At 36.3% G+C, this 27267-nt stretch overlaps 1 protein-coding gene across 2 annotated transcripts in view; it reads left to right on the forward strand.

The window, feature by feature from the left end:
* The window catches only part of DSCAM (DS cell adhesion molecule), a 3720739-nt gene that overhangs the window by 2529927 nt on the left and 1163545 nt on the right, over positions 1 to 27267 (forward strand). For both annotated transcript variants that reach the window (XM_044071570.1, XM_044071571.1), the window contains 2 exons: positions 4590 to 4786; positions 24764 to 24860. In XM_044071570.1, the coding sequence (XP_043927505.1) occupies positions 4590 to 4786; positions 24764 to 24860 (294 nt within the window). The remainder of the gene's footprint in view (positions 1 to 4589; positions 4787 to 24763; positions 24861 to 27267) is intronic.

Raw genomic sequence — 27267 nt, forward strand, 5'->3', positions numbered from 1 at the left:
TCGCACTCTCAAAAAATGTATGAGTATACTCATATAATAGTTACTTCTGGCAAAATTGAAATCCATTAGGTCATGGAGATTGAGGTTTTCCATGTCCAAGTTCTGTGACGATTCTTTCTATCACTTTAAAGAATGTGCCTGTGAAGCTGATTCAACCACAGTAGCTTGCTTCCAGGTATCAGGGATATATGCAAATTTAATGTTGCTTTAAGAACATTTATAAATTAATTTACTAAGCAAATTTTCATTGCACATGTTATTCTTCCTGGTTTCTCATTTTATCCCCTGGAACTGGTTATTTCCTATATTAATGAAAGCAGAGGTGAATTTCAGGTGTGATCTTGTTGTAGGTAAGAGGATAGGATGGAGTTCCCATCTGTAGCCTAAACATATGTTCCAAATCCATAAGTTAGTGCATTACCTGTATTTGTTGGCTCTGTTAAGGTAATTCCATCATTTTACACTACACTTTTGTTTCTCTCTTATCAATTTGAGATGTGGCTGTTAAAGGCCTTATTATTGTCACGCATCTTATTGGCAAGTTTAGCCACAAATGCATCATTGCTTCTTTCATTTTTATTTATTTATTTATTTATTTTTGAGTTCTTTTAAGATGGAACTGACCTTAGCCTTGTTATATTGATTTGGTTAAGTTTGAAAGCTTTGCAAAACCTTTTCTTTTGGTTTGCTAGTTTGTTGAATTGGTACTAGTACTGTTTAGGTCTACTCTAGGCCTTCCCTCTATATTTAAGACTGGGATGAATTTATCATTGTAGGTACATAAGTGCAGTAAATAGCTGTGACTGATACAGCATTAAGTTGTGAGGGTCTAACAGAGCCCCAGCTGACTGATACAAGGTGATTCTTCACGGTACCAGAGTTGCCATTTGAGAAACCCTTTAAATATTATCATTTTTAATTAGGTTTGATGTGCATATGTGGAATATCACAGCAATGTCAAACAGAAAAGAAGGTGGGACATCATTTAGCATAGCACAGCTGATAGAGATATTTTATGTGACGATATCTAATATGTTTTCCCCTTGTTGGTGTTTTACATGTAAGTGAGATTGTCAGACTTTAGCAAGTTTAGTAATTTTTTTGCCAGATTATCTGTTGAGGCATAGCAGTCCCCATCAAACTAAAGGGATCCCATAGCAGTCCCCATCAAACTAAAGGGATTCCCATAGCAGTCCCCATCAAACTAAAGGGATCTCATAGCAGTCCCAATCAATGGGGAAATAATTTACGTCTCCAAGTGAAAATTATTTTATAGCGAAAGTTAGAAGTTTATAAAATCATGTTCTTAAGATAACATTGAGGGGATGCAAAATTGCAGTTTGACATGTTTACTAACCAGAGCATGGAGCTCTTTGAGCCCACAGTTTGCTTGACTTTTGAAGGGCTGACTTATGAAATTGGATGCACCGCCTCCTTGCTCAGTCAATTTGACTGACTGGAAGAAATTGTAAATGGTCATTTTTGGAATATCAGAAGATTCTTTTATAGACGCTGAGTGATATCACATATCTAAGTTCGTTTAATGACAAAGTAAGCCTCCAGACAGAATTTTGTTTCTTGAGTCCCACCCCCACTTTATTATAATATTTGGATTTTAATGTGGAATGTCCTTTAATTTGACTTTGCTTTTGAAAGACAGTGCAGGAGAAGGAAATCTTCTGTTCATTACCCTATCATCTAATGAGGAGAGTTTCTTCACATATTGTATCCTGACCACAGTGACCATGCACAGCCTTGTAGCAACACCTGAATGGCGAAACAATTTAACATCCAGATGATGACATCCAGTTGACATACTTATACCACAAACAGTAAATCAGACAGCAATATTATACAATGACCAGGAGCATGGGTGACCACCTTATATAACTTATATTCTTGGATGCTATTTTTGCAGACAAGCAGCCATTATATGTAAACATTAATTGTACTGTGACAGATTCATGGATTTCTGTACTCAAAAACATTGCCAAGGATCTTAAAGACAATCAACACTTCCACTCTAAAATAAGAGAATATTGTGGTCATGCATAAGAGCTCACAAGACATGTTATATTAGTGATAAAGGTCCATTGCCTAGATATGATTATCACTTGATTAGTGTGCACCAGGTCTACACAAAAAAACAATGACACTCTTTATCATAAGGGTATGGGGTCTATATTCACTTACAATTTAAAAAATCCTTGAACCACAAAACAACCAAATTAAAACAGCAAACTGGAAAAGCATTGAACACCAAAAACAGTGAAATAAAATAAATTGAATAGCAATAGTCGGCCAACATCACACACCCCTCCAACTATATATATATATTGGTTCACTGTTTTACATTCGTTCTTTCATGATTCAGGGTTTTTATAATTCGATAAGTGAACACAGACCCAGGGTATGCATGATGAAACCAAGACACCCTTCAGCGATGCTCCATTTCATTTACTGGTTCTTGTAATCGGAAAAGCATTTTTGTTCCTTTAATTCATATATGGAACGTCTTCAGATGAAATTAACAAAAAAACAAGCTATCCATAAATATACACCAAAAGAAACAAGTAATAACCAATATTAATGCACTAAGTAATAAAATTTAAACTATGCCCCTTAGTGAAGTGGGGACAAGCTACCCCTATGTTTATGAGGGATAATTCACTCTTACTCCTTCTGATTTAATATAACTCTTCAGAGAAAAGGGGCCTTAGTGAAGAATATCTTATCGATATAAGTAATTGTCTTCCTTGATGCTTTTAATATGCCTTGTTATGACAAGCATAGAGTATAGAGCTGTAACACACAAAGATAGCATGTAGCAATGTTTTCAGCTTTAAGATATTATGAGGACAAAGCTTAAATGACTCAGGACCAAAACAAACTTTTGAGAAATATAAGGCAAAACTTAAAAATCCTGAAATAATACCAAATGTATGCATGGAAATAAACACAAAACATCCAAACTCAAACCAAATGAAAATAAATAAGCAATGTTTACTATTAAGACCTTTCATTTTCATGAAACCTAGTCTGTGGAACTTTGGATTTATAATACATATAGTAGTGATTTGGAATCTCACAAACAATGGAGTTTTAAGAGCTTGTCCCACCATTCATTCCATGTATTTTATTTACTCTTTTGTATAAAACTAGTATTATCTTCAATATTTGTGCTGCATTTTTGTTGCTTTCAGGATTTTGGTTGATATCTTATGTCAGTCACATGAGCTTCAGTCTTATGATAGAGATCTGCATAAATCAATGAATATTTGACTTGTAACTTTGGATACTACTAGAATTCAGACTGTATCAGGTACTGCTCTTATGCCTTGCGTATCTACTAAATTATGTTTTCTGTATTACTAAGACAACATTTAGTAAATGTCTTGGTCATTACAATTATCTGAACAATTTCTGTTTATTGTTCATATAATATGTACTGATATATTAATTAATGTTTTATTACTACAGAAACTTATATTAACTAATGTTACTTAGGTAAATGTTCATTCAATAATTCTCTTATATATATATATATATATATATATATATATATATATATATATATATATATATACATATGTGTGTGTGTGTGTGTATATATATATATATATATATATATATATATATATATATATATATGTATATATGTGTGTATATATATATATATATATATATATATATATATAGTTCCACTTTGAATCATCAAAAGCTTGAAACATCGAAATTCTGATCATCTAGACCAGAACATCGAGTTTCAAACCATCAAAGATTCAAAGTGAACATAAAAAAATGCCTCTAAAAACTATTTTATGCAGGGGAGCTTAGCACCCCTGTACCCCCCATGTAGGGGTCTGTGCCCCCACACCCCCCAACTTTAATATACCAACTCCAAGATCGCACTACAGTGGGGTAAAGGGAAATCTCCATTTTAGCGCTATATGCAGAAGCACTAAATGGGAGATTTCCTGTACCCTGTCTGCAGTGCTATCACAGAGATGGAACATTCACAGACACAGTGTGCAAGCACCCCTGCACACCCCACATGGGGGACTACACCCCCCACACCCCCTACAACTTAAATATACTAACTCCTCGATCACACTACATGAAAAAACAGTAAATCCCAGGTACCACACTGTATGGCTATCCCAAGACACAATTGTTGGCAATTCGAATCTTCGGAGATATGGTCTCGGCCATATCGTCTTCGGAGATTTGAACTTTAGACAATGTGATAGGGAGCCATATATATATATATATATATATATATATATATATATATTTCTCAAACGCATTTATTATTTTTTTCTTACAATTAACAGAATAATTATTAACTTGAAAGAAAAACATACTAATGTTGAGTCACAGGTATAACATTTACTACATTTTGCATATTTTAATGCTTTAGCTTAATGGCCACAGAGATACAGCTTTCTGTGCCAGGACTTTAATTTCATTATCAAAGTTTAGCTTAAAGTCTAACAATGAATGGCATTATTAAAAATACATGCTGTAACATAAAGGCAATGATTACAGGTACCATTCTCTTTAATACCGTTTTTATTTTTTTCCTATAGTTCCTGCCATGATTACTTCCTATCCAAATCCTACATTGGCAACACAGGGTCAGAAGAATGAAATGAGCTGTACAGCCCATGGTGAAAAGCCCATAATAATACGATGGGAAAAAGAAGATCGCATAATTAATGCCGAAATGCCTAGATACCAAGTATCGACAAAGGAAGTCGGAGAGGAGGTTATCTCAACATTGCAGGTATTAAATTAACAAAATGTGTGCATCTACATTATGTATTTATCTGTTACCTATACATGTCAATTTTCTTATTCCCACAATAATAACAGAGCTATTTGTATGTTAGCAGTTTAGCTATAGTAAGCATTTATTTATTTATTTTGCATTTGTTTACCGGGAAAGTCCAGCTGGATATGTCCCCATTTTCAGTGGAGGCCCATGGAGAAAAGCTCCAAGTAATACAATGGCAATTATCAAATCCACAATTAGACAAGTATCTGTTGTAATAAACAATGGCATATACACAGATTGGCAATTCAGACAAGTATTCAAGTGAAACAACAATTCAAAAAGTATTAAATATGCATTATATGAACAAGACATTTCATTGTGATTACAGTAGTAGTGAGGCTCACAAGTAGCTTTTGTATTACATACTTACATACAGAGAAATTATTTATTTATGCAGTCACTGAGGTGCTTTTTTAAAGGTAGTTTAGAGAAAGAGCATATTTAGTTATTGAAGAAAGTGAAGTTAGAGTTTAAGGTGTGGTTTATCCTTGAGGAATGCAGGAACAGAGCCAGGAGTTTGCAAGATGATTTTTTCAGGAATGATTTGCATTGTTTTGATGAGGTAGTGGAGGCAAGAGAAGTCAGTACGGTGTTCCATAGTTTGGAAGTATAGTTGTAGAAAAGGCATTCTCCAGCTGAGTTTTTTGCTCTAGTCACTTGTAGTAAGTATTTATTGTCAGAGCGGAGGGATCGAGGAGCAGAGTATGGCTGGATTAGATGTCTGAGGGGTGGAGTTTTGTTTAGGTGGTGTAGAATTTGGTGGGCTAGGCTTAGCTAGTTAAAGTGTAGGAGATGTGGAAGTTCAAGCCAACCGAGCTGTTTGAGGGATTGACAGTGATGTGACCTGTATGGTGATTTAGTGGCAAATTTGGTTATAGCAGGCTTCTAATTTGTTAAGGTCTGATTTACATAGGTTAATAAGGATAGGGGATGCATAGATAGCAGATGGGTTCTGGCCATGGTGATACTTGTAATAGTTGTTAGAAACTGGGCATGTCTGTATAAGAGGCCTAGCTTCTTATGGACTTTTTTGATGGTTTGGTCTATATGGAGGTCAGATTTGAGATTGTTATCAATTACTATCCCAAGTAGTTTGGTATGGGTAGTTGGAGTTATAATGGTGTTGTTTTTAGAATAAATGTTGAAGGTTGCAGTCCTAGTGAGTGAGAAGATTAGGAGGTTAGTTTTATTGGGATTTAGTATCAGGTGGGAGTTGCTGAATATGTATTTCATACAGACTATTTACAGAGTTCTGATTGGTACTTATTGCCATTAAAAGGTAGCATCACTCAGTTCTATCACAAAGGGATGGTGTGATTGTTCATTAAAATTGTACAATTATTAGTGGCATTTCTGATAAGCTTTACATCTGTATACTTAAGAAGAGAAGGGATTTGTATTTCCCTGATTTAGAAGTATTTATGCCTGCTATGGTGGCATAAAAGGATAAAGCCCTGACTATAGCTCATAACATTCACATTCCAGCAGTGTGGGCAAGAAGAATGGACTCATAACACCCATGTTCCAGCAGTGCAGGCAGGATGGACATATGACAGTGGAACACAAATACAAAAACTGATTTCCCTAGTGGAAGTGTTGATAAACAATGATCAGACTGGGTGTATAATGAACAGAAGCACCTATGACAATATCAAGAGAATACTATCAATAATGGATTATTCTAACAATTAAAAAAAAGAACTAACTTTGGTTAGTCTGGATATAAATAATGCATTTGACTCATTTAATTGGGAGTACTTACTATTAGTACTGGAGGAATGTAATTTTTCAAACAATTTCTTACAAATAATCAAGGTTCTCTATGAAAACTCCTTGCATGCATTAAAGATAGGCTTGTATACTTCCCTATCAATCATGATTACTAAAGGTACTAAACAGGGTTGTCCCTTGTCCCCATTGCTTTTTGTTCTTATTATGGAACCTTTTGCAAATTATACACGATCAAATAAAAATATCAACGGCATACTAATAAATAACTATTTAATTCCCAAAATACAATTAATTGTATATGACATCCTATTAACTTTGACTGATTGCAATTCTTCTCTTATTGCAGTATTCCAAGCAATAGAAATATTTGAGAAGAAATTGGGACTCATTTTAATGAGAATAAGACTAAAATACTACCTATTAATTATAATATTAATAAAATAGGTAAGACATGATATAAATGCATTGTGGAAGGTGATAAGACCACTTAGTTGGGATAATCTTGTCTGATAATTTTTAAGCTATAACAAACCTTAATTATAATAATAACTTTAATTCCATAAAACAAATTCTAAATAAATGGAATATTTTTTCACTGTGCAAGAGAGACTCTCCTTAATTAAAATGATTATCCTTCCTAAAATTCTATATATAATACAATTTTATCCCTCCCACTCCCCACCACAAAAAAAAATGTAAATTATTTTTTTCTGAGATTTTTATGGTTTGTTAGTGAGCCTAGACTGGCTTTAATCCACCACACTAGAGACTGGACACTGGGTGGTATTGATCTTCCAAATTTAGAATTATATCCCTTATCCTCAATTGTTAAGGCAATAATTTCCCAGTTAAATTATAATTATAATGCCAAATGGAAAGATATTCAGAGAGGTAGTTGGTGTAAACCCAATAATTTAACAAAATCATATCATACTAAAATAGCTACTAATACATGTCATTGTTTAGTAAAAGACTATTTTGTACAAAACAAAACAAACCAGTTAACTCTTATTCTATTAATACAATAATAACCTCTTTTAAAATTACATTTTCGGGAATCTTGAATATAAAACATGGATTTTCTTCGTATTTTCAATTACCTACACTCAAAATGCTATTAATGCATTTAATTTAACAATAATTACTTCATTTAAAGACAAAAACTTGTTATACTCGTGTCAATTTACTAGACAATGGGAAGTTATGAAATGTTTTTTTTTAATTATTATTTGTGACATAGGCAAGCTTACATTCATATAAAAGTAATCAAAGTATATTAAATAACAAAAAGTATACTTCACATATATTCATAATATATCATATAACCTAAATAATATTACATAAATTATTCAGTTCCTGCCTTTTATAGACAAGAAACATCTTTATTAAATCATCACTTACTACATAGGCAATCATACATTTACATAAATGGAAACAAACTACACCAACACAATCCTAGTTGCAATCATTTTACATCGCAAACCACACACTCCCAGTTGCAAAGACGTGGTTAGAAATTTAAAATTGTAGACAACTGGTTGAACATAAGATTAATCTAATGCAACCAATAGTTAGAAATTTGTTCCCCACATTCATTGATTTATTCAATATTCTAAAGCATCTGAATATAATTAGAAAATGAATTCTATCTAAAATATATAAGGTACTTAAGAAATCAACAGTAAGTCACAGAAAAAGCTATTGGAATTATTTTAGACTTGTTAATAATAACTCCCCAAGTGAAGATGATAAAAAAACTAATACTCCAATCTTCAAAACAAACTACTACATCACTGAAGTAGAAGATATTCTCTTGGAAGTTCTTACATAGCACCTTTATCACACCACATAAAGTTGAATTTATGTTTAATAAAGACATAAGATGCTGGAGATGTAAATTAAACATTAAAGCTGACTAGAAGCATATGTTTTGCAGTTGTATAAAACTTAAATCATATTGGGATAATATGAATTCTCTCTTACAGTCTGTTTTTAATGATAAATTTATGCTGACCAAAACTCTTATTTTATTTAATACACCTATTCCCACTCATGTCATGAAAATAAAATAGCCTATTGTATGGAGTATCTTAACATTAGCAAGAAAAGTCATCACCAAGAATGGGAAGAATCAGGCTACTCCTACTATGAACGAATCTGTACATTTGGCAACTGAACTTTGTCATTTTGAACTTATCTCAGTCAAGACAGGAACATCTAAAATCACCTCTTCATATAATATATGGTTGAAATCAAAGAACTGCCGGATAAACAGACTTTAATAATTAACTAACAGCTACATTTATCGCATATCTTTTTCTGCTTAAAATGCTTTGTTTTCTAGTAGATACCATTGTAAATAGTTATTTTAGTTGCTGTCTATTTTTGTTCTTTTAAATATGCATATTTGTTATATAATATTTCTATTATCATATATTAATGTTTTGTTATTAACATTTCAATAAAAACAATTGAGAAAAAAAAAAGTCTTTAACCAAAGACACTGACTTTGATGAACGGGATGGGTCTCCCAGACCTCCCCTTGAGGAACTCTCATTGGCAGAGATCTTTGAACTATTGAGACAGAAAGGTGGATGTTCTTCTGAAGCCCCCTCTCAGGAGGAGTCAGATTTTCTGGAAGCTTTTGAGACCAGCCTAGCAACTTCTTGGGATGAGATGGTTGATCAAGTCTCAAAGTGGGCATGGAAGGAATTGGATGTGGCTGAACCTATCCCATGCAAATCCAATAAATTCTTGGTATCCCCCATAGATTTCCTGCATTAGATTAAGGGTCTTGCTGTTGATTCCATCGTGGTGGTGGCAGCCATCAAAAAGGAACTTGTCAGGGAAAGCTCCTCTGTCCAACCCCCAAAACAGAGAGTCCATGGTGCTGGACACATTTAGGAAGCAATTTACACTTCAGCAACCTTCTCACTGAGGGTGCTGAACTATCTGGTGCATGTGACACATTTCTATGGGATAAGATGAAGGAGTTCTCCAAATCTCTGCCTCTGGGTCCATTGCTGCAGAGGTCAATAAACAATGTGGGCTTGCAGTTGGCCATGCTGTAATCCCTTTAGAATGTCTTGATGTGCTTGATTTGCAATGTGACTGAGGACACTTCTAGAGCTACAGGCACCTGCATAGCCATAAGAAGACATGCTTGGATGTGCTTGTGTGACTTTGCAGAATTCCCCTTATGATGGATCAGCAATCATTGAGCCTGAAGTTATAAATTCACTCTCCAGAAGTGAGAAAGATGGAAAAAACCCTTTCTGCCATAGGAATTTGGTTCTATACATCACCAGAGGTCTTTCTCTCAGAACCAATGGGGAGGAAGAAGCTGTGGTTCCATAAACCTCAAAGGTGCTCTCCCGGCACTTCTAGAGCTAGACCTCTGTGGGCAGATGGAGAATTATAATAGTGGACATCATCCATGCTGCATATGTGGTCTTCAAAATCAGGGCTTCTGGGGTCCATTGTATGTGAGACTATATCAGTGTTCCTGACTGTTTGCCTGACTGGCACACTCTGAATTCCAGGGCTTGGATGTCCATCATACAAGACATGTGGGTGCAGACAATCATAATCAAAGACTGTTCAATCCTCTTTCTGTCTTACCCCACTTTCAAGAAAAATCCCCACTGCTCCACCCTCCCAAAGAAATGCAGCAATTCTAGAAGTTAAAAAGTTGGTAGATAATCAAGTCATCCTGGGTCATCAACTTATTCAAGATTCTTTTTAGTGTCAAGGATGAAAAGTGACCTCAGGCCAATTTTGTACTTCAGATATCTAAACCTGAATGTCAAATAGATGAAGTCCTGTAATGTCACTGTAAACTCTGTTCTCCCATTATTGAGAAAAATGATTGGATTTACATAATAGACCTGCAGGATCCGCCCTACCACATAAAGGTAGGTAGCTCCTCCAGAAGGTTTCTCTGCTTCTGACTGGGAGCCAATCATTTCTAATTCAGAGCCCTGCCCTTTGGTCTCACCACATCCCCTGGGTATTCACCATGTGTAAAGCACTGGTTGCAACTCATCTCAGAGGGCAACAGTTCTGGGTGTTCCCCTACCTTGACAGGTGAATCATCATGGCCCCTTGCAGGAATCTTCTCATCCACACCAGAGACTCCTTGATCCAACATTGTAAACATCTAGACATCACAGTTAACTCAATCAAGTCCAAGTTTCTCTCTTTTTAGACAATAGCGTTTATAGAAGAGCATCTGGATATGAAGTGCAAATAGCAAGGCAACCAGAGAACTGGATTACCACCCTCCACAAACAGACTTGCTTTTATAACCCTTTCATTTAATTTCATGATGACTGATTGGGGTAATTAAATTAGATTATGTTTTATAAAGTAGAGTTGTTATTGTTATGTGCTGTTCTGATGAAGACAAAAGCACTTAATAAAGTTATTGTGTGGACTTAAACTCCAAAGTCTTTACCTACTTTTTTGTTTTTCTATAGTCCATGGTATTTTATTTAATTTGGTTTGTCCGTTGCAATGGAAAGTGAAGCTAGAGCTGAATCAACTAGCTCGGATGTACATAGAAAATGTGATGAGTTTGCAGCAGCTATTGGAGCTCTAACTCAGTTGATCAATGAATTAACTGTGCGGTTGCTGAATTATTCAATGCATTTAATACTTGGTGCTACCCTAACAGAAGCTTCTAATAATAATTTTACTCAGGGTTGTCTTTATTTGGGGATTACACCTGCTCAGAGAGTCCACGAGTCACAGTGTAATGAATTAGTTGTCCCCAAGGAGAATAATGTACATCACTTCCTGATTGCAGTAGCAGTGCGATTGACAGAGGTAGCACTAACTGCACCTTGTTTAACTTTCATGATATGCTTGATGCTGAATTTCACTGGGAAACTGACATGCCTATTCATAAAGCTGTTGCTGGTACTTTGGACTAACAAATAAAGGAATTTCCTGACCTGCTTTTTAAATATAGAAAGCTGCAATTGGAGTGCAGCTATCTTAAAAAGTGTCTGCAAGTTGAAATGATTCCTAAAGGACTACATTCTTGGAAGTACCCGACTTGCCTTATTAAGGGCTCCATTTTACACAGTGAGTTACTTGAACTTTTTAACCAGCATGGCTGCAAACTACTACAAGTATTAATTAGGGACTATGAGAGACAGATGAACTTTTAATTATGGACATTAACAAGCTGGATGCCAGTATCCTTAATGACTTTGAACATTTTAAATATGGACATTAACAAGCTGGATGCCAGTATTCGTAATGACTTATTGTTTGAGTCTAAGATTGGCCTTATTAATGGTCTATTGACAAAAAGTGAACATGATATTTTTGAAATACATAATAAGAAGGCTAAAAAGTTGTCTAGGGCTAGAGCTGACTACAAGAAGGGTGTTGCCTACCCCCCTCTCCTCTACCTGACAATAGAGGTGCTGACAGTGGGAATCAAAGTTTTAATAACAATGAGGGCCATTACAGTGTTGATAGGCTATGGGGTGAGGCCACTTCTAAGGTGGTCTTGCAAACTAATTGAATGGAGGGAGAGATTTCAGCACCAGCGGTTGGAAGTAAGCCCTCATCCATACCAACACCCCCTCTCCCCAGAGAGGGAAGGGGAGAGGGAGAACGACACGATAGTTGAATTAAATTCTGATACATACTCAATTGTTCAGAATGATTGTAGAGATTTTGAATTGTACAATTATAGTGGAATTGATGTTAATGCTGCATGGGAAAATGTATTTGAACGTGGGCTGGCCTTCCTTCTGGATATAAATGCAAAAATTGATTACGTTTTATTGCAGTTTAAATTATTTATAAGGAAATTGAATTGTGCATTTTATTTTAGAAATGTTAACACTGTGAAAGAAGTTGAGAATTTTACTATCAAGTGGCCCAGTGTGTTTAACCCCCCCTACCCCACCCTATGGTTTTATTATTTGAAAGATTATGTAAGCCTGATTTTAGGAATTATTTTAAAAGTGGTTTTAGGTTTGTCATCCATCATAATTTGACTCACAATGAAAAGGCCTTATTGAAGGTGATTACACAGAATAAACAGCTTAGGATAATGAAACCTGATAAGGCGGGGGGCCTGGTGGTTATGGACACCAATGACTATATAAATAAAATGTTTCATATATTATACTCAGATACATATGAGGAAGTTTCAGTTAACGAATTGAATATAGCTTATAGAAACATAGATTTGACTTTGGAAGAAATGTTACTTGAGAGTTCGATTACTGTGGATGAATTTAACTTTTTGGTGGTCCATAGCCCCAGGATCCCCACCATTTTTGGGACCCCTAAAATTTACAAAAGTTTAGTTGACCCGCTAATGTGTCCTATTGTGGACATGAAGCCATCTAAAACCTTCTATCTGGCTAAGTGCGTTGATTTTCATATGAAAAATATTTTCGAGAATCATGGTTGCCTATTGAAAGATTCATGGGATTTTTTAACAAGAATTTCTAACGTGATGTTTAGTGAGGTTCTGATGTTCATTACAATAGATATTCAAGAGCTATATTCAGTCATTCCCCATGATTTGGGTATTGAATAGTTTTATGAATGCCTTTAATTTTTTACTAACCTTGATAAATGGTTGGTTAGTAAGTTGAGGGATTTTATGAATACGGTTTTTGGAAAGCTATTTTTTTGTATACAAAAAACAGTTATTTAGACAGAAGACAGGGGTAGTCATGGGAGCGGTGTGTGCCCCTATGTTTACTAATGCAGTTCTTCCTTACTGGGAGACCCAATTTGTTGTTAATTCTGAATTTAAGGATAGTTTAGGGTTTTATGGGCATTTTTTGGATGACATGATTTTTTTTATGGATTGAAGGAAAAGGTAGGTTACAGGAATTTTATGATTATTTGCACACCACCACTGATTTTTTTGAGGCTTACAATGGATGTCTAGACTGATTCAGTAAATATACTTAATATTACTATTAGGAAAAATAAATTAAATAAGTGTTTTGAATCAACAATCTGTCATAAACCTACATACTCTAATTATTTTTTACACGTTGACAGCATGTACCCTATTCACTGAAAGAAGGCTCTTGTGAAGGGGAAATATGTAAGACTGGCCAGGATGGTCACCAATGACAGTGAATTTTAATTGGAATGTGATAAAGTGAGGCGTATGTTTAGTTTGAGAGGATACTCTGAACCCTTTTTGTTGGATATTTTTTAGAAGTTAATGAGAAAAGATGGGCAGGCCATTTTACACAGCTGGGGGCAGTCCCCGGGTTAAGGATGACATCCATTTTTTTAGTCTGCCCTTAATCAAATTTGTATGTAAGTCAAAACACATACATATGGCTCTTATTAAATGTCACTTAGACAAATGTTTGCCTAAGCTAATATTTACTTTACTTTTCTTTGCACGAAAACACTTTAGAAACACTTCCAAACAAAAACAAATCTTAAACATAATACTGTATACTGTAGCTATGCTTCCTTACTTCCTATGAGCTATGCTTCCTTTCTTGCTATCAACAAAGCTAGTTTAAGACATCTTGTAATTAAATGTAGTGTTCGCACACACACACACACACACACACACACACACACACACACACACACACACACACTTAACCCTACTTTACCTATTCCATAACTAACCCCTTCCCCTTATGCAACCACCCACCTCTTAACTGCTGCCAGGGGATCACTCCCTCACTCTCACTCTCTCTCTCTCTCTCTCTCTCTCTCTCTCTCTCATACACACAGTCTCTTCCTCATTCATACCTGCATTCACTCACACATCACTCTCACTCTCCCAATCTTTCATAAACACAGTCACTTCCTAATTCATACCTTCATTCATTCACCCATCACTGTCACTATTCCAGTCTCTCTGACACACAGTCACTTCCTCATTCATTCCTGTATTCACTCACACATCGCCCTCACTCTCTCCCAGTCTCTCACACACAGGCACTTCCTCATTCATACCTGCATTCGCTCTCACTCTCCCGATCTCTCTCTTTCTGTCTCACACACACACACACACACACACACACACACACACACACACACACACACACAAACACATTTGGGCAGCTTTAACGATTTTATTGTTTCTTTATGTTATTTCTGACATTGCACCAGCCCGTTCGTATCTGTGGGTTGTCCACATGTCAGATGTCGGAAACCCTGGGACTGTCTGTATTAGGGTTAAGAGATAAGGTGGGACTTGGTTATTCACATGCAGATGATGGTGTACATTAGTATAAAGGAGCCCACATTTTGACATATAATAATAATTCCTTTGGGTTGAAATCTATTATCCAAAGAAATTGGAAGATTTTTGGGTTAGATCATGAACATCTAAAGGTTTTGGATGAAAGGCCTACCATTGTTTATATGAAAGATTTATATGTTAAGACTTTATTGGAAAGACAAGTGAAAATCTTGGGACATGGAAGGATGGCTAAATGTGGCCACTGTTCCCAGTGCCCATACATTAGGAAAGGATCATCTATGGTAGTGGAAGGTTATAGTGAGATTAATATTTCAAAGAAATGTTATTGTGGGAGTAAGTGGGCAGCATACTTGGCACTCTGTGATCATTGCAGTGTATTCTGTATAGGCAAAGACTAAGCTTAGTCTGAAGAAAAGGGTTTACCAACACCTTTATGACATAAAGAAAAAGGATGGAAGGAATGCACTATATAAGCATTTAGAAAGAAATCCACTTCATGGATTTAAATTCTCCATTACTGATCAAGTTGATTTGGGGCAGAGTGGTGGACTGGTGAATCATTTTTTGGAGTATCAGGAGTTTAGATGGTAGTTAAAAACTAATGCCACTGTATACCCTGGTTTGAATGAAACCACTTTGTCTAGTATTTTAAAACTGACAGCAGCTTTTTATTTAAAATAATAATAAAAAAGTATTAGAATCTGTATTGAAAACGAGCGGTATTTTATGTATTATGGTTTATCTGGTTAGGAATGTATTTTTATGCAAAGTATTTATGTATACAATGTTGCTGAATGACTATTTTACTTTATAATCTGCTATAGCATCTGCTTTTAGTAATTAAGTGGTGGGTGTTATTAATAGTCTCCATGGTGACTGATTGGGGTAATTAAATTAGCTCATATTATATAAAGTGGAGTTGTTGTTATGTGCTGTTCTGATGAAGTCCTATTGTGCCACAGACAAAAGCTCTTAATAAAGTTATTTTGTGGACTTAAGCTCCGAAGTATTCATCTCCTTTCTGGTTGTAAAGTATGTTTGCATGTGTTGTGCATGGAATTAATTAGTGCCAGCATAAAAACTTTTGGAATAATCTGTGAACCTGTAAAGATGAAAATATGACAAAGATGTTGAAGATGATAAAGATGCTATAAAGATAAAAATATTGACATTGATGGTGAAGATGACTATGATGTAATGAAGATGAAAAAGATGATGATGATGAAAATGGTGATGAAGATGTGATGAGGCTGCTGATGCAGATGACAAAGATGCACTCAAGATGATGTTAAAGATGTGATGGTGACAGTGGTGATGAGAATGATATGAAGATGATGACGATCGTGATAGTGGAAATGATGACTAGATGAAGATGGCAGTGATAAAGATGACAGGAATGATGGTGATGATGATGAAGATGATGATGAAAGCATTGAAGATGATTATGAGAGAATGAAGATGATGAAGATAATGTGATAACAATGACAAGAAAATGCTGCTGCTAAAGAGGATGGCACAGTAACAGCAAAGATTCAATGAAAATAATGAAAAGGATTATTTTGAAGCTGACAATGCAGATGCTGGGAACTTAGCAGTGATTCACTAAGGGTATAACAACAGATATATTTAAAAAACAAGGTCCTATGGTTATATACTGAAAAGGACATTTAGATGGAGTGGAGGCAGTCAAAATAGAGGACATTTATCCTGGAGGAGAGGTACAGCTCCACTTCCAGGTATTTTTCAATATGATTTTAGTGAGAACTTGGAAAGATTAGATTTGCAAATCCGGTGAAGGAAGGTGGGTAGGCAGTTCCAGTTTTTAGGAACATAGCTAGAATATAGGAGATTACCATGGAAGTTAATGGGAGTGCTGTTGGTTGGGAATGTATCAGTGCAGTGAAGTTTTCTAGTGAGAATATACCATTTGAAGAAAACTTTTAAAGGCTGGGCATCAATCTGGGATATATAAATCGTACGTGATATTTGAGTTGATGTTAGCTGAGGTAATTTTGGTATTGAAGACAACTGAGTGGTTACGTGGTGGTTGTACACTGGTGAGTTCTGTTGTTTACACTGGTAGCAGACTTAGTCATTTCAGTGTAGCAGTGCACACATTTTGCAAACTGGTTTGAATGCAGACTTATGAAGATATGGATAGCATTTGTGAGTGCAGGAGGTTAGAAAGGAATTTTCTGTGCAATTGTGAGAACTCTCTGTTAAGCAGGGATTTTGGGTTGCTTTCTGAGTACCTCAAACAAAATGTTCTCATTAAGAATCACCTCAGTGGAAGCAATCTCTCTCACCCCCCCCCCCCAACTTTATAAGTGGCATAAGAGAATATGCTTTCTCTTGACCTGGCCCAGTGCTGAAATAAAGTGCTTAAACTATCTATGTCTAGACGTCAAAGCAATACTTTTTGCACACCTTTATAAAGAGACTTCCTGTAAATGCTTTAAATATAATGGTGAGAGCAGAAAACCAATACTTGCCCCGTCTTCACATATTTTCTTCTGATGGAGACTCAGATATGTATTCATTTATTTCCCACTGAAACTGTGATGCTAATATTTCATAAAAAACGATAATTACTATTTATAAGTAAAAAGGAAAACCACATGCGTTTGCTGATCTCCTACCTAAAGTGATAACTGTGATAAGTGATAAACTCGTCAGTCAAGCATCAGCGTGAAAGTGAAAAATATTTAAGAACAATGACCTACAGTAACTGACACATTTTAAATATTGACTCAATTCACCTAGATTATTGATACAGAATATACAACTTGTAATAAGATCTACTTTCAAAAACTAGTATTTCTGTATCCGCAGCAAATGGAGCCATGTAGTGAGAATAATTCCCAATATTTTGTGCTAAACATACATTTTATAAGGGAGAACGAAGCATGTTATCTCCTTAATCTCAGATTCCAGATTGTTTTGTTTATTAGTATCAGTGGCATGATATAAAATGTTGAGAAAGCTTGTTTTTCTTAAGTTTAATGTTGAAGGCCTAAACCCAATATTAAAATAATAATAAAAAATAACAACAAAGTATTTATGATTAATTATTTTATTAGTGAAATTAATTTACTAATAAAATCATCATCATCAATTCCTTTCTTCCCATTTTCTACATGGGGTCGGGATAGCATGTTAACTGTCGCCAGCTCTCTCGATTCAGTACCACAATCGTACCTTCTTCAACACTCATGCCTGACTCACAAATATTCTCTCACACAATCCATCCACCTCTTAGTTGGACAGCCTAATTTCCTCTTACTTTCTTCCTGTCTGTCCCAAATCTTCTTCACCAGATTGTCTTCTGTTTTCTGCATGTTCCCGAATCACCGTAATCTGTTATCTTTGATCTTTTCTGCAATTGGAGCTATTTTGGCTTCTGCTCTTATGTCCTCATTTCTTCATCTGTCCCACAGTGTGCATCCTACCACCCTTCTCAGGCATTTCATTTCCATCACCTCTAGCTTTCATATCTGCTCTACATTTACTGGGCACGTTTCTGTGCCATACAGTAGTACTGGTCGCACCACTGTTTTGTGCACCTTACTTTTTAGCTTCATTAGTATTCTTCTGCCACACACTACACCTGGCATGCTATGCTAGTTGGTTGCAGCCCCTCTGATTCTAGCTTTGCCCTCTTCATTCAGACTTATATTCTTCTCAACCACCCCTCCCAGATATTTGAAGCTGTAAACCTGTTCTATTATCTTCCCTTCTGTCTCAATTCTCATCTTCTTCTGATTTCCCCAAATTGCTTCTATTACCACTGCTTTATATGTACTTCAGTTTTGCATTCCATTCGCTTATCCTTTGCTGAAGTTCTTGCTCAGAGTCTGCCTGTAATGCTACATCATCTGCATACAGCAGCTTTCTTGATCTGTCCCCTCCAACCTGTTTGTTAATGTAGTCTATCACCAGTATGAACAGCAGTGGGCTCAGAGCTGAACCCTGGTGCACACCCACTCCCTCTGGGAATCCTTCTATGAGACGGAACACTGTTCGTACTTGAGTCATTGGGTCCTAGTACATTGCCTGTACTAATTCTACCAATGTTTCTGGGGCTTTGAACCACCACAGTACAGCCCAAATCAGATTTCTTGGGACCTTGGCATAAGCTTCCTCCAAGTCTAAGAATGCCCAATTGGATTCTTTCCACATCTCTAGTTTCTTCTCAACTATGTGTCTCACTGCAAATATCAGGTCTTTTGTGCTGCATCCTGATCTGAATCTGATCTGCTCCTCTCCCATCTTACTTTCTACTGCTCTACATATTCATTTATCAATCACTCTCTCCAGAGCATTCATGCATTGTGGCAGGAGCATGATACCTCTGTGCTGCCCACAGTTATGGATGGCCCCTTTGTTCTTGTGCACTGACATGAGTATGCTTATTTTCCAGTCATCTGGGGTACACCTTTCTCTACACATTGCTATGAGTAACCTCAGGAGACATTTCTCCCCTATCTCACCCAGCACCTTTATCATATCTGCTGTGAAACAGTCTAAACACAAGGAATGTGTCAAATCACAGCCAACACCAAAAAGTATACAGGCACAAACAAAGGGCTAAAAAAGTTCCTGAAAACTTCTTTTATTTTCAAAGTAAACACACATTATCTGCTGTGACCTCATATGAGCCTGCTACTTTCCCTGAATTCATTTTCTTAGTGCTATTCTTACTTCTTCTAGGATGGGCTTCTCTTCTTCACTCATTGTATGCTGTGCCTGGGACAGTACAGCTTTTGTGGAGTATTCTTCATTCAGAAGCTGTTGGAAGTATTCCTTCTATCTGTCTTTGATGTCCTGTGAACTGGTGAGTAGGCTGTTGCTGGCATCCCTTATGAAGGATGTCTGACTATCTTCTTTATCTTTTTGACTTTGTATTGCAACCTGATATAGTTATTTTTTATGCCACCTACTGAGTCACTTTCCAGTAGCTGGTAGAGTGCCTCCAATGCCCTGTTCATTATTATTGCAACTCCTTTTTTAGCTTCTTTGTTAGCCAACCAGTACTCCTTCTTATGCTGGTCCATCTTTTCTAACTCCCACTTTTTTCTGTATTCCCTCTGTTTTTTGATGACTTCCTGGACTTTGTATTCCACCTCCAGCTTTCTTTATATACCTTGTTTCAATTCCTGTCTCGGCCACATATCTGTTCCGCAGTCCTCATACATGCTGTTTTGAGGTGCTATTATTCTTCTTCTTCTTCAACTCCATCTATTTCCTTCTCTTCTTGGGGTGCATACACCCGAAGTAATTCCTTAAACTGTTTTCAGTCTTGTCTCTGTTGACCTTATAGCCTTCTCTGACGATTGCTTGCAGGTGATTGTAGAAATCAGTGTTTTATTCTGTGAACTGACTTTATCTACACTAGTGTATTTTCCTTACTAGGAGGAAGTCTGCCTGAGTTGCATGTTGGCCACTCTTGCATGTAATCTAGTGACTATCTCTCTTTCTAAACTATGTGTTGGCTACTATCAAGCTATTTACCAGAAAGAAGTCTAGAATGGCCTCTCCTTCTTTGTTCATGTTGTCCCACCCATGTGAACCCAGTTCTTATATCCTGTTATGTCTGTCCCAATATGCGCATTCAAGTCCCATTATCAACACCAAGCCATGTTGTCCTGCTTTATCTAATAGGTCCTGCAACTGCTGTATGAATGCACTCTTTTCCTCACTATGCACAATCACATCATCTTGTTATGTATACTAACTCAAGTACTCAATAGTCACACAATTGTGGACAAAACTGTACATTACATTACAACAGTACATTACTTCTAACAACCTTTTCTCCAAACCCCATCATTGCTTTAGACCTCATCATAGTACTACCACTGCTCTACTCAAGGTCACAAATATAAACAACTGACTGCACTCTGGTATCTTCACTATCCCTAGATTTATTAGAAGTGTTTGACTCTGTAGCCCATCAGCATCTTATTTAACTTTCTTCCCAGGACCACACCCAGCCATCTCTGTCATAGTTTCCTAGCTGACTGACAGACAGCGAACAGTTAAATGGAAACAAATCTCTCCTCCTTCCTACCAGTCACTGTCAGATGGATCTATACCTCTCAACTGTCCAGATCTTTGCCTCATATTTTTGGTCTGTTCTTCATAAAATTTTGTTTTCTGGGAAAACTTTGGCAAATTATTCAGGACTGACATCAGAAAATATTTACAGGTATTTGAGTTTCAGATTTCATACCCTTCAAAAAATTCATGCTAATGCAAAACCTTTCTATATTTGTAAGAGCAATGCTTGCAAAAAGGTTCCCATTTTTGGGCCTTAGACCCCCACATTATTTATGGCTTTGTCCAAGTTTCTTGATCTTAGAGGTTGTAAGGTATTAGGCCCCATCTCATTTTTATACACACCGTCTTTCTAGCATAGTTCAATATGCCATCATCTCAGTCATTATACGTGCATCCCCATTTCTAACAACACTTAGGGACAACACACAAACTTATTTTCAGTGCTATATAAATATGGCTAAAGGATGCAAATCCTACTTTTTAAATCTTGAAAAGTACCAAAATGAAACACAGTCTTTCGGAATAACCTCCTCCAATAACCCAAACAAAACTTCTAAGCATCCTAACTGACAATAACCTCAGATTTGGCCAACATATATTTCAAGCCATTAAAAACACACACAAGAAACTTGTCTCCCTTTATAGAACCAAGCACATCCTGACAGACAATGCAAGCCAAGCATTAGCATCTACAAACCTTCCATCCCTGCTGTATGACTCACCTAGTCTTACAAACCTAAATACTATACATAAAGAAAAACTCTCTGTTACAATAAGGTAGCGACATTTCCTGCCATCCTTACATTTAGGACTCATCATTGCAGAACCCTGAAACAACAAAACTGGCTTGCATTACCAAGCTGTTTAACATTCTCACAGGTTATTACTGCACACAATCTTATACATTCACCAGAAAGGTATCCAGCACTAAAAGACACCCTGCAGCACTAATGTATTGAAAAAGGGATTTTTAGCTTAACCAATGAAATCCTAGTAATCACAACAAACACTAATAACCCAGCAGGTGACTCAGTGTACTTACATTACATTTCTAAGCTCTGCAACACCACCCCAGCGTACTTATAACAGACCATGAAATGTTCTGCCTTTCAAGCCCTTCCTAAAACAGCACATGCACATGCTCCTCACCTGGTTAAAGCCATTTTCTGTTATCAGCTTATACCTCCTAACCCTTTATAGCCTCTGTCCCCTGCTACACAACATTTCTTTCTACAGCTTCCCCTCAGCTATCATCCTATGTTAATCCCCACTTCACATTTCATTTTCTTTATAACTTTACAACTTTATCCATCTCCTTCAAATACTGTCCTCCACTCTCATATAACCAGGTTCTATGAGAATGTACCCTAAAATTCTTACCTTCCCTCACTGTCATTGACTATCTGCTATACAATGCCTCTTTCTCTCTTCTGGCTTTTGTTTCATACTCCTTACTGCAGTTTTGTTTATTTATGACATCTATTCAGTAACCCTCCTTACCCATGTCTTATAAGTCATATCTAATATCTCCTTGTCACTTATATTGTAAATGAACTGCTTGCATACTAAATGTTTTACACTTGGAATTTAGCATCATGTATAATGCCACACAGAAGTATACTGAAAGGCATAATAATATGTCAAGACTGTTGCAGTGGGGAGTGTGCAAACATTATAATATTAAAGTAGCTGAAAAACAATGGAAACATGAGCCACAAAGCATCATAGAAAATGATGAAGTTTATATCACGCAGGATCATCCATTACCAACAGTCCAAAAGATAGTTGCAAGAAAACCAGATATAGTGGTCCATGAAATGAAGACAAAAGTAGCATTAATCACTGAAATCACTACACCCAGTGACTACAGTGTGTTGCTTACAGAGAGACACAAAATCATAAAATATCAGGATTTGCAGGCAGAAATGAGAGTAATATAGGAGAAAGATACCTAGACAATTCCAGTAGAAGGAGCAATGGGTCTTATAAAAAAGAATCTACAATAGTATTTAGGAATGTTACTGACACATGTAACTCCATATGAATTGCAGAATGATTCATTACTGGGTACATTGTGGGTGCTGCAAAGAACACTTCTGACTAACTTCAAAGATTGAAACAATACTAATTTCATGAACTTTAATCATACTTTGACTTAGGAATGGGGTCCATTCCCATTGTGGTATTAGAAACCCAAAAGACTTGGAGAAATTAAAAAAAAAAAAAGAAACCTGTTTTATATTTGTATAGTGGCATTACAAAACAATTACTTGTTTGTATCTAGATATCTTAAGAACTATATATGTAATATATATTTGTAAACCATGTTATATCATGAGTATTTTAAATGTATCTGCAGAAGCTTTTTTCCTCAGGCCTCTGTTGAAAATGGGCATTGCCCACTTAGACTTGCAGTATAGAGATATTGGTATTTGGATGTGGTGTCCAAAACAAAAGTCAGAACTGCGATTTTAAGTTCAATAACTACAGCATTTTCAGTAACATTTGGTTTAAAATAAAACTGAAGCTACTGCTTCTTTTCAGTCTAATGTATATAAAAGATATCAAGGCATAAATATACAGTGCTATTATGACTGTGGAAATAATAAAGCTGTATTACTATTCAAAAATTGATTGTCATTCTTTATGAGCACTGTGGTATAAAGCTGATTATATACTGCTCCTTTTTCATTGAAGCAAGGAGAAAAATATAGGGATAGTTTGTTAATAATCATCCCAATATAATTCCAGAGTGCAACACTGGCAGCATACCTCTCAACCTCTTAGTGCTTGAAATATGGACAAAATCTAACATAATGGGGGGGACAAAGGCCCAAAAAGATGGACAGATTTTAAATATTGTTCTTGCAAAGTTAGGAAGTTTCTAGAATAACAAGATTTGCATTAGTGTGCATTTTATGAAAGATATGAAGTCTGAAACTCAAATGTATGTCATTATTTACTAATTGCAATCCTCAGTGATTTCAAAGAAAACCACACATTTTATGAACAGCAGTCCAAAAATATAAGGCAAAAATCTGGACAATGTGCAAAAATCTGAACATTTGAGAGGTATGACCAGTAGCAAGAGATCTGTGATAAGACAAGGCTGGTGGAAGGTCAGCCAGAAGATGGTAACTTGAAGGTCTATTGTGCCTCTCCTTCATGGATAAAAAAATGGGATTCAGATAATCAGTAGGCATTATACAGTAGTGACTGAATATAACAGCAATCACTGTATGTAAAGGAGAGACAGAGAGCATACAAATGTAGCCATGATGTCTGCATTCAAAGAGCACATAAGAAAACTAGTGATGGGATTCTATCCCACTGCATCACAGGCCTCATCCTCTGTGGCCTGCCAACCATGTACTAGTCATCCTTGCCTCATGCGTCATAACTGAGTTTACGCAGATAGTTTGTCACGGCTCATACTGAGGAAATGTAATGAGGAAATAAATGTCAGAAATGCAGGGATGGCATCAGGCAGCAGTCACCGGGGTAAAATGTTCAGTGTGTGTGTGTGTGTGTGGGGGGGGGGGGCAATGGCACATAAAATGCTATGAAAATATAGCAAATAATTTTACAGGTGCACCCCTTTATATACATTGTCTTAAAATAGACTGAAACAGTCTGTGGTAGAGACACGACCATCTTGTAAAGTATTTGTAGGAAATAAGTTTAGGGAAAGTCAGCAATGAACATGAACATTATGGAAAGGTGAGGGGGAAAGCCAACAGCAAACATGAAAACTAAGGATACTTAAGATATATTACTTGCTACTAAAGTTTAAAATTAAACATGAAAACTGTTGCCTTACTTTTCATAATTTGGCATCTAAACTTAACTTACTTACAACAAACTGAATAGCAGAGTAGAAGTCTACTAACAGCATGCAATGCTCTCCTTTATAGATACTGCCAACTTTACGAGAAGACTCTGGCTTCTTTTCCTGCCATGCCCTTAACTCATATGGAGAAGACCGAGGAATAATCCAGCTCACTGTACAAGGTAAGAATGATACCTAATGTTTTATTTGTAAGCATAGTTCTAAGGCTTAAACAGCTAATGCGATTTGCATGTCATGATGTATTCAGAAATTCCAGAAAGGTCAGTGGGGAATATAGATCGAATGAAGGTTGTACCCCATCTGCTGTCTCTCTGTTTAGTCATCAGTTATGTCACACCATATCTCCTATCTCTCTGTTATACTTTAATTTCCTGACATGATATGGCATCAAAGAGTAGAAGATATCGTCTACCAGAAGTGAATCAATATAACAACAGAAGTGAAAAATGGGTGGCGCGGTGGTGCAGTGGTTAATGTTGTTGCCTCACAGCAAGAGGTTCTCTGGTTCAATTCCTGGCTGGGGTGCCTTCTGTACAGAGTCTGCATGTCCTCCCTGGATTCGTGCGAGTTTTCTCCAGGTACTCAGGTTTCCTCCCACATTCCAATTTTTGCCCGGGCCTCCACTGAAAATAGGCTCTGTCCTAGTCTGACTTTCCTGGTCAACAAATGTTAAATAAAAAAAAAAAAAAAAATATCAAAGCATTATTCGCAGTGTAGTTATGGCTCATTTTATGCCCTCTCTTCAAATAATAAAGAGATAAAGCCCAAACTAAGGCCCTTAACTGAGCTCTGATGAAGGCTAGTGCTCTGAAGGAAGTGCCTCATCTGGGGAGGCAGGAGAAACAGAAAAGACATGTCAATTCTATGGACCCAGAGAAGAGAGTACACTCAAGCCACCACTCATAACCAAAGCTGAGGAAAGTTAAAGCTAGGAAAACTCCCTAAGCTACTTGGCGTGATGCAGATGGCTAATGGATCCATGGCTGGATACAAACCTTCATGATCAATTCCAGTCCAGGTCTTATAAGTAAGCCAGACTGCCTTGTGGTGAAATGTCTCCACTCACCTAGCAACAAGTATCACAATGGGGGAACAAACAGAAAAAAAAAAAAAAAATATATATATATATATATATATATATATATATATATATATATATAGCTCAATAGCAACCTCCTGGAATTCATGACATTAGGACTGTTTCCTAAGTGTGAATAGCACATCAGTCATTCACCGGCTCATGTGACTAGAGTGAGCAGGCAGCATGGGTGATAATGCTTATGATGCTGTTGTTGCATTGCCCTTTCTCTTAAACAATTAAAAATGATACCATTCTCCCAAATGTCACCCTTCTGAGGGGAGTGGCACTCTCACCATATGGAAAATCATTTAGGCAACAATCTCTCTAGATAAGGAGGGGCTGTCAGTGCTTAGGGTTTGAAAACACTCGATGGTGAGCAGTCCACAATCAAATGCATGAACCAAACACAGCTATAACAACTGTTTTAATAAAAGAAATCAAGTGCTTTCATTCTATAACCAAAGGACTTCATCAGAACTGAAGTTCAATCTAAATATCACAAGCTTATAAAAGATATGTCAACCAACAGAAACTTAACTAAATTGCATGCCACGTAAACACTCCCTTTATTGTTGAAAACATGTACCATGATTAATCATTTCATTAAACATGAAAAGCTGAATAATCTTAAATCTATAAACTTTTTATAAAAATATCTAATATTGTAAAAAATGGATTTTAAGTTATAAACAATTAATGTCCATAAAATGGCACACACATACACACACACACACACACACACACACACACACACACACACACACATATATGGGTCTAGGACTATTCACTGAAAGCACATTTCACTGAAACACATTTGACTGTGCACAATTCATTGAAAGCTCAATTCACTGAAAACACAATTCACTGAAACACATTTCACTGAAAGTTATATATGGCCTTTTCCCCCACTGTAGTGCGACCCTGGATTTAGTATATATAATAAGATTACTTGCAATTCCAATAAGTTACTCTTTTCTGAACATAATATATATATCCAAACCCCACACCCCCCAATGTGTGGGGCGGTGCCCCACACACACACCCTTACTGTATATGCTAACTCCAGGGTCACACGACAGTGGGGAAAAGGCCATATATAACTTTCAGTGAAATGTGTTTCAGTGAATTGTGTTTTCAGTGAATTGAGCTTTCGGTGATTTGTGCACAGTCATTTGACTTAGTGAAATGTACTTTCAGTGAATAGTCCTAAACCCATATATGTGTGTATATATATATATATATATATATATATATATATATATATATATATATTTATATATATTAAAAAAAGAAACAAAATCATAGTTTTGCAGGCAGTAACTTCAAGACACTGGAGGTAGAGATGTGGTCATTCAAACTCGGTTCATCATGTGAGTTCAATTTAAGTTGCCATATCAGTTTCCTAAATTCCAATCTGGATTCCCAGATGCCTCCTCTTGTGTCATTATCTTGTTTATCTACCACTGCAAATTTAAATTTTTTCTGTA

This window comes from Protopterus annectens, chromosome 5.part0, assembly GCF_019279795.1.
Source record: "Protopterus annectens isolate FY-2018-M chromosome 5.part0, PAN1.0, whole genome shotgun sequence".
Classification (NCBI taxonomy): Eukaryota; Metazoa; Chordata; order Ceratodontiformes; family Protopteridae; genus Protopterus; species Protopterus annectens.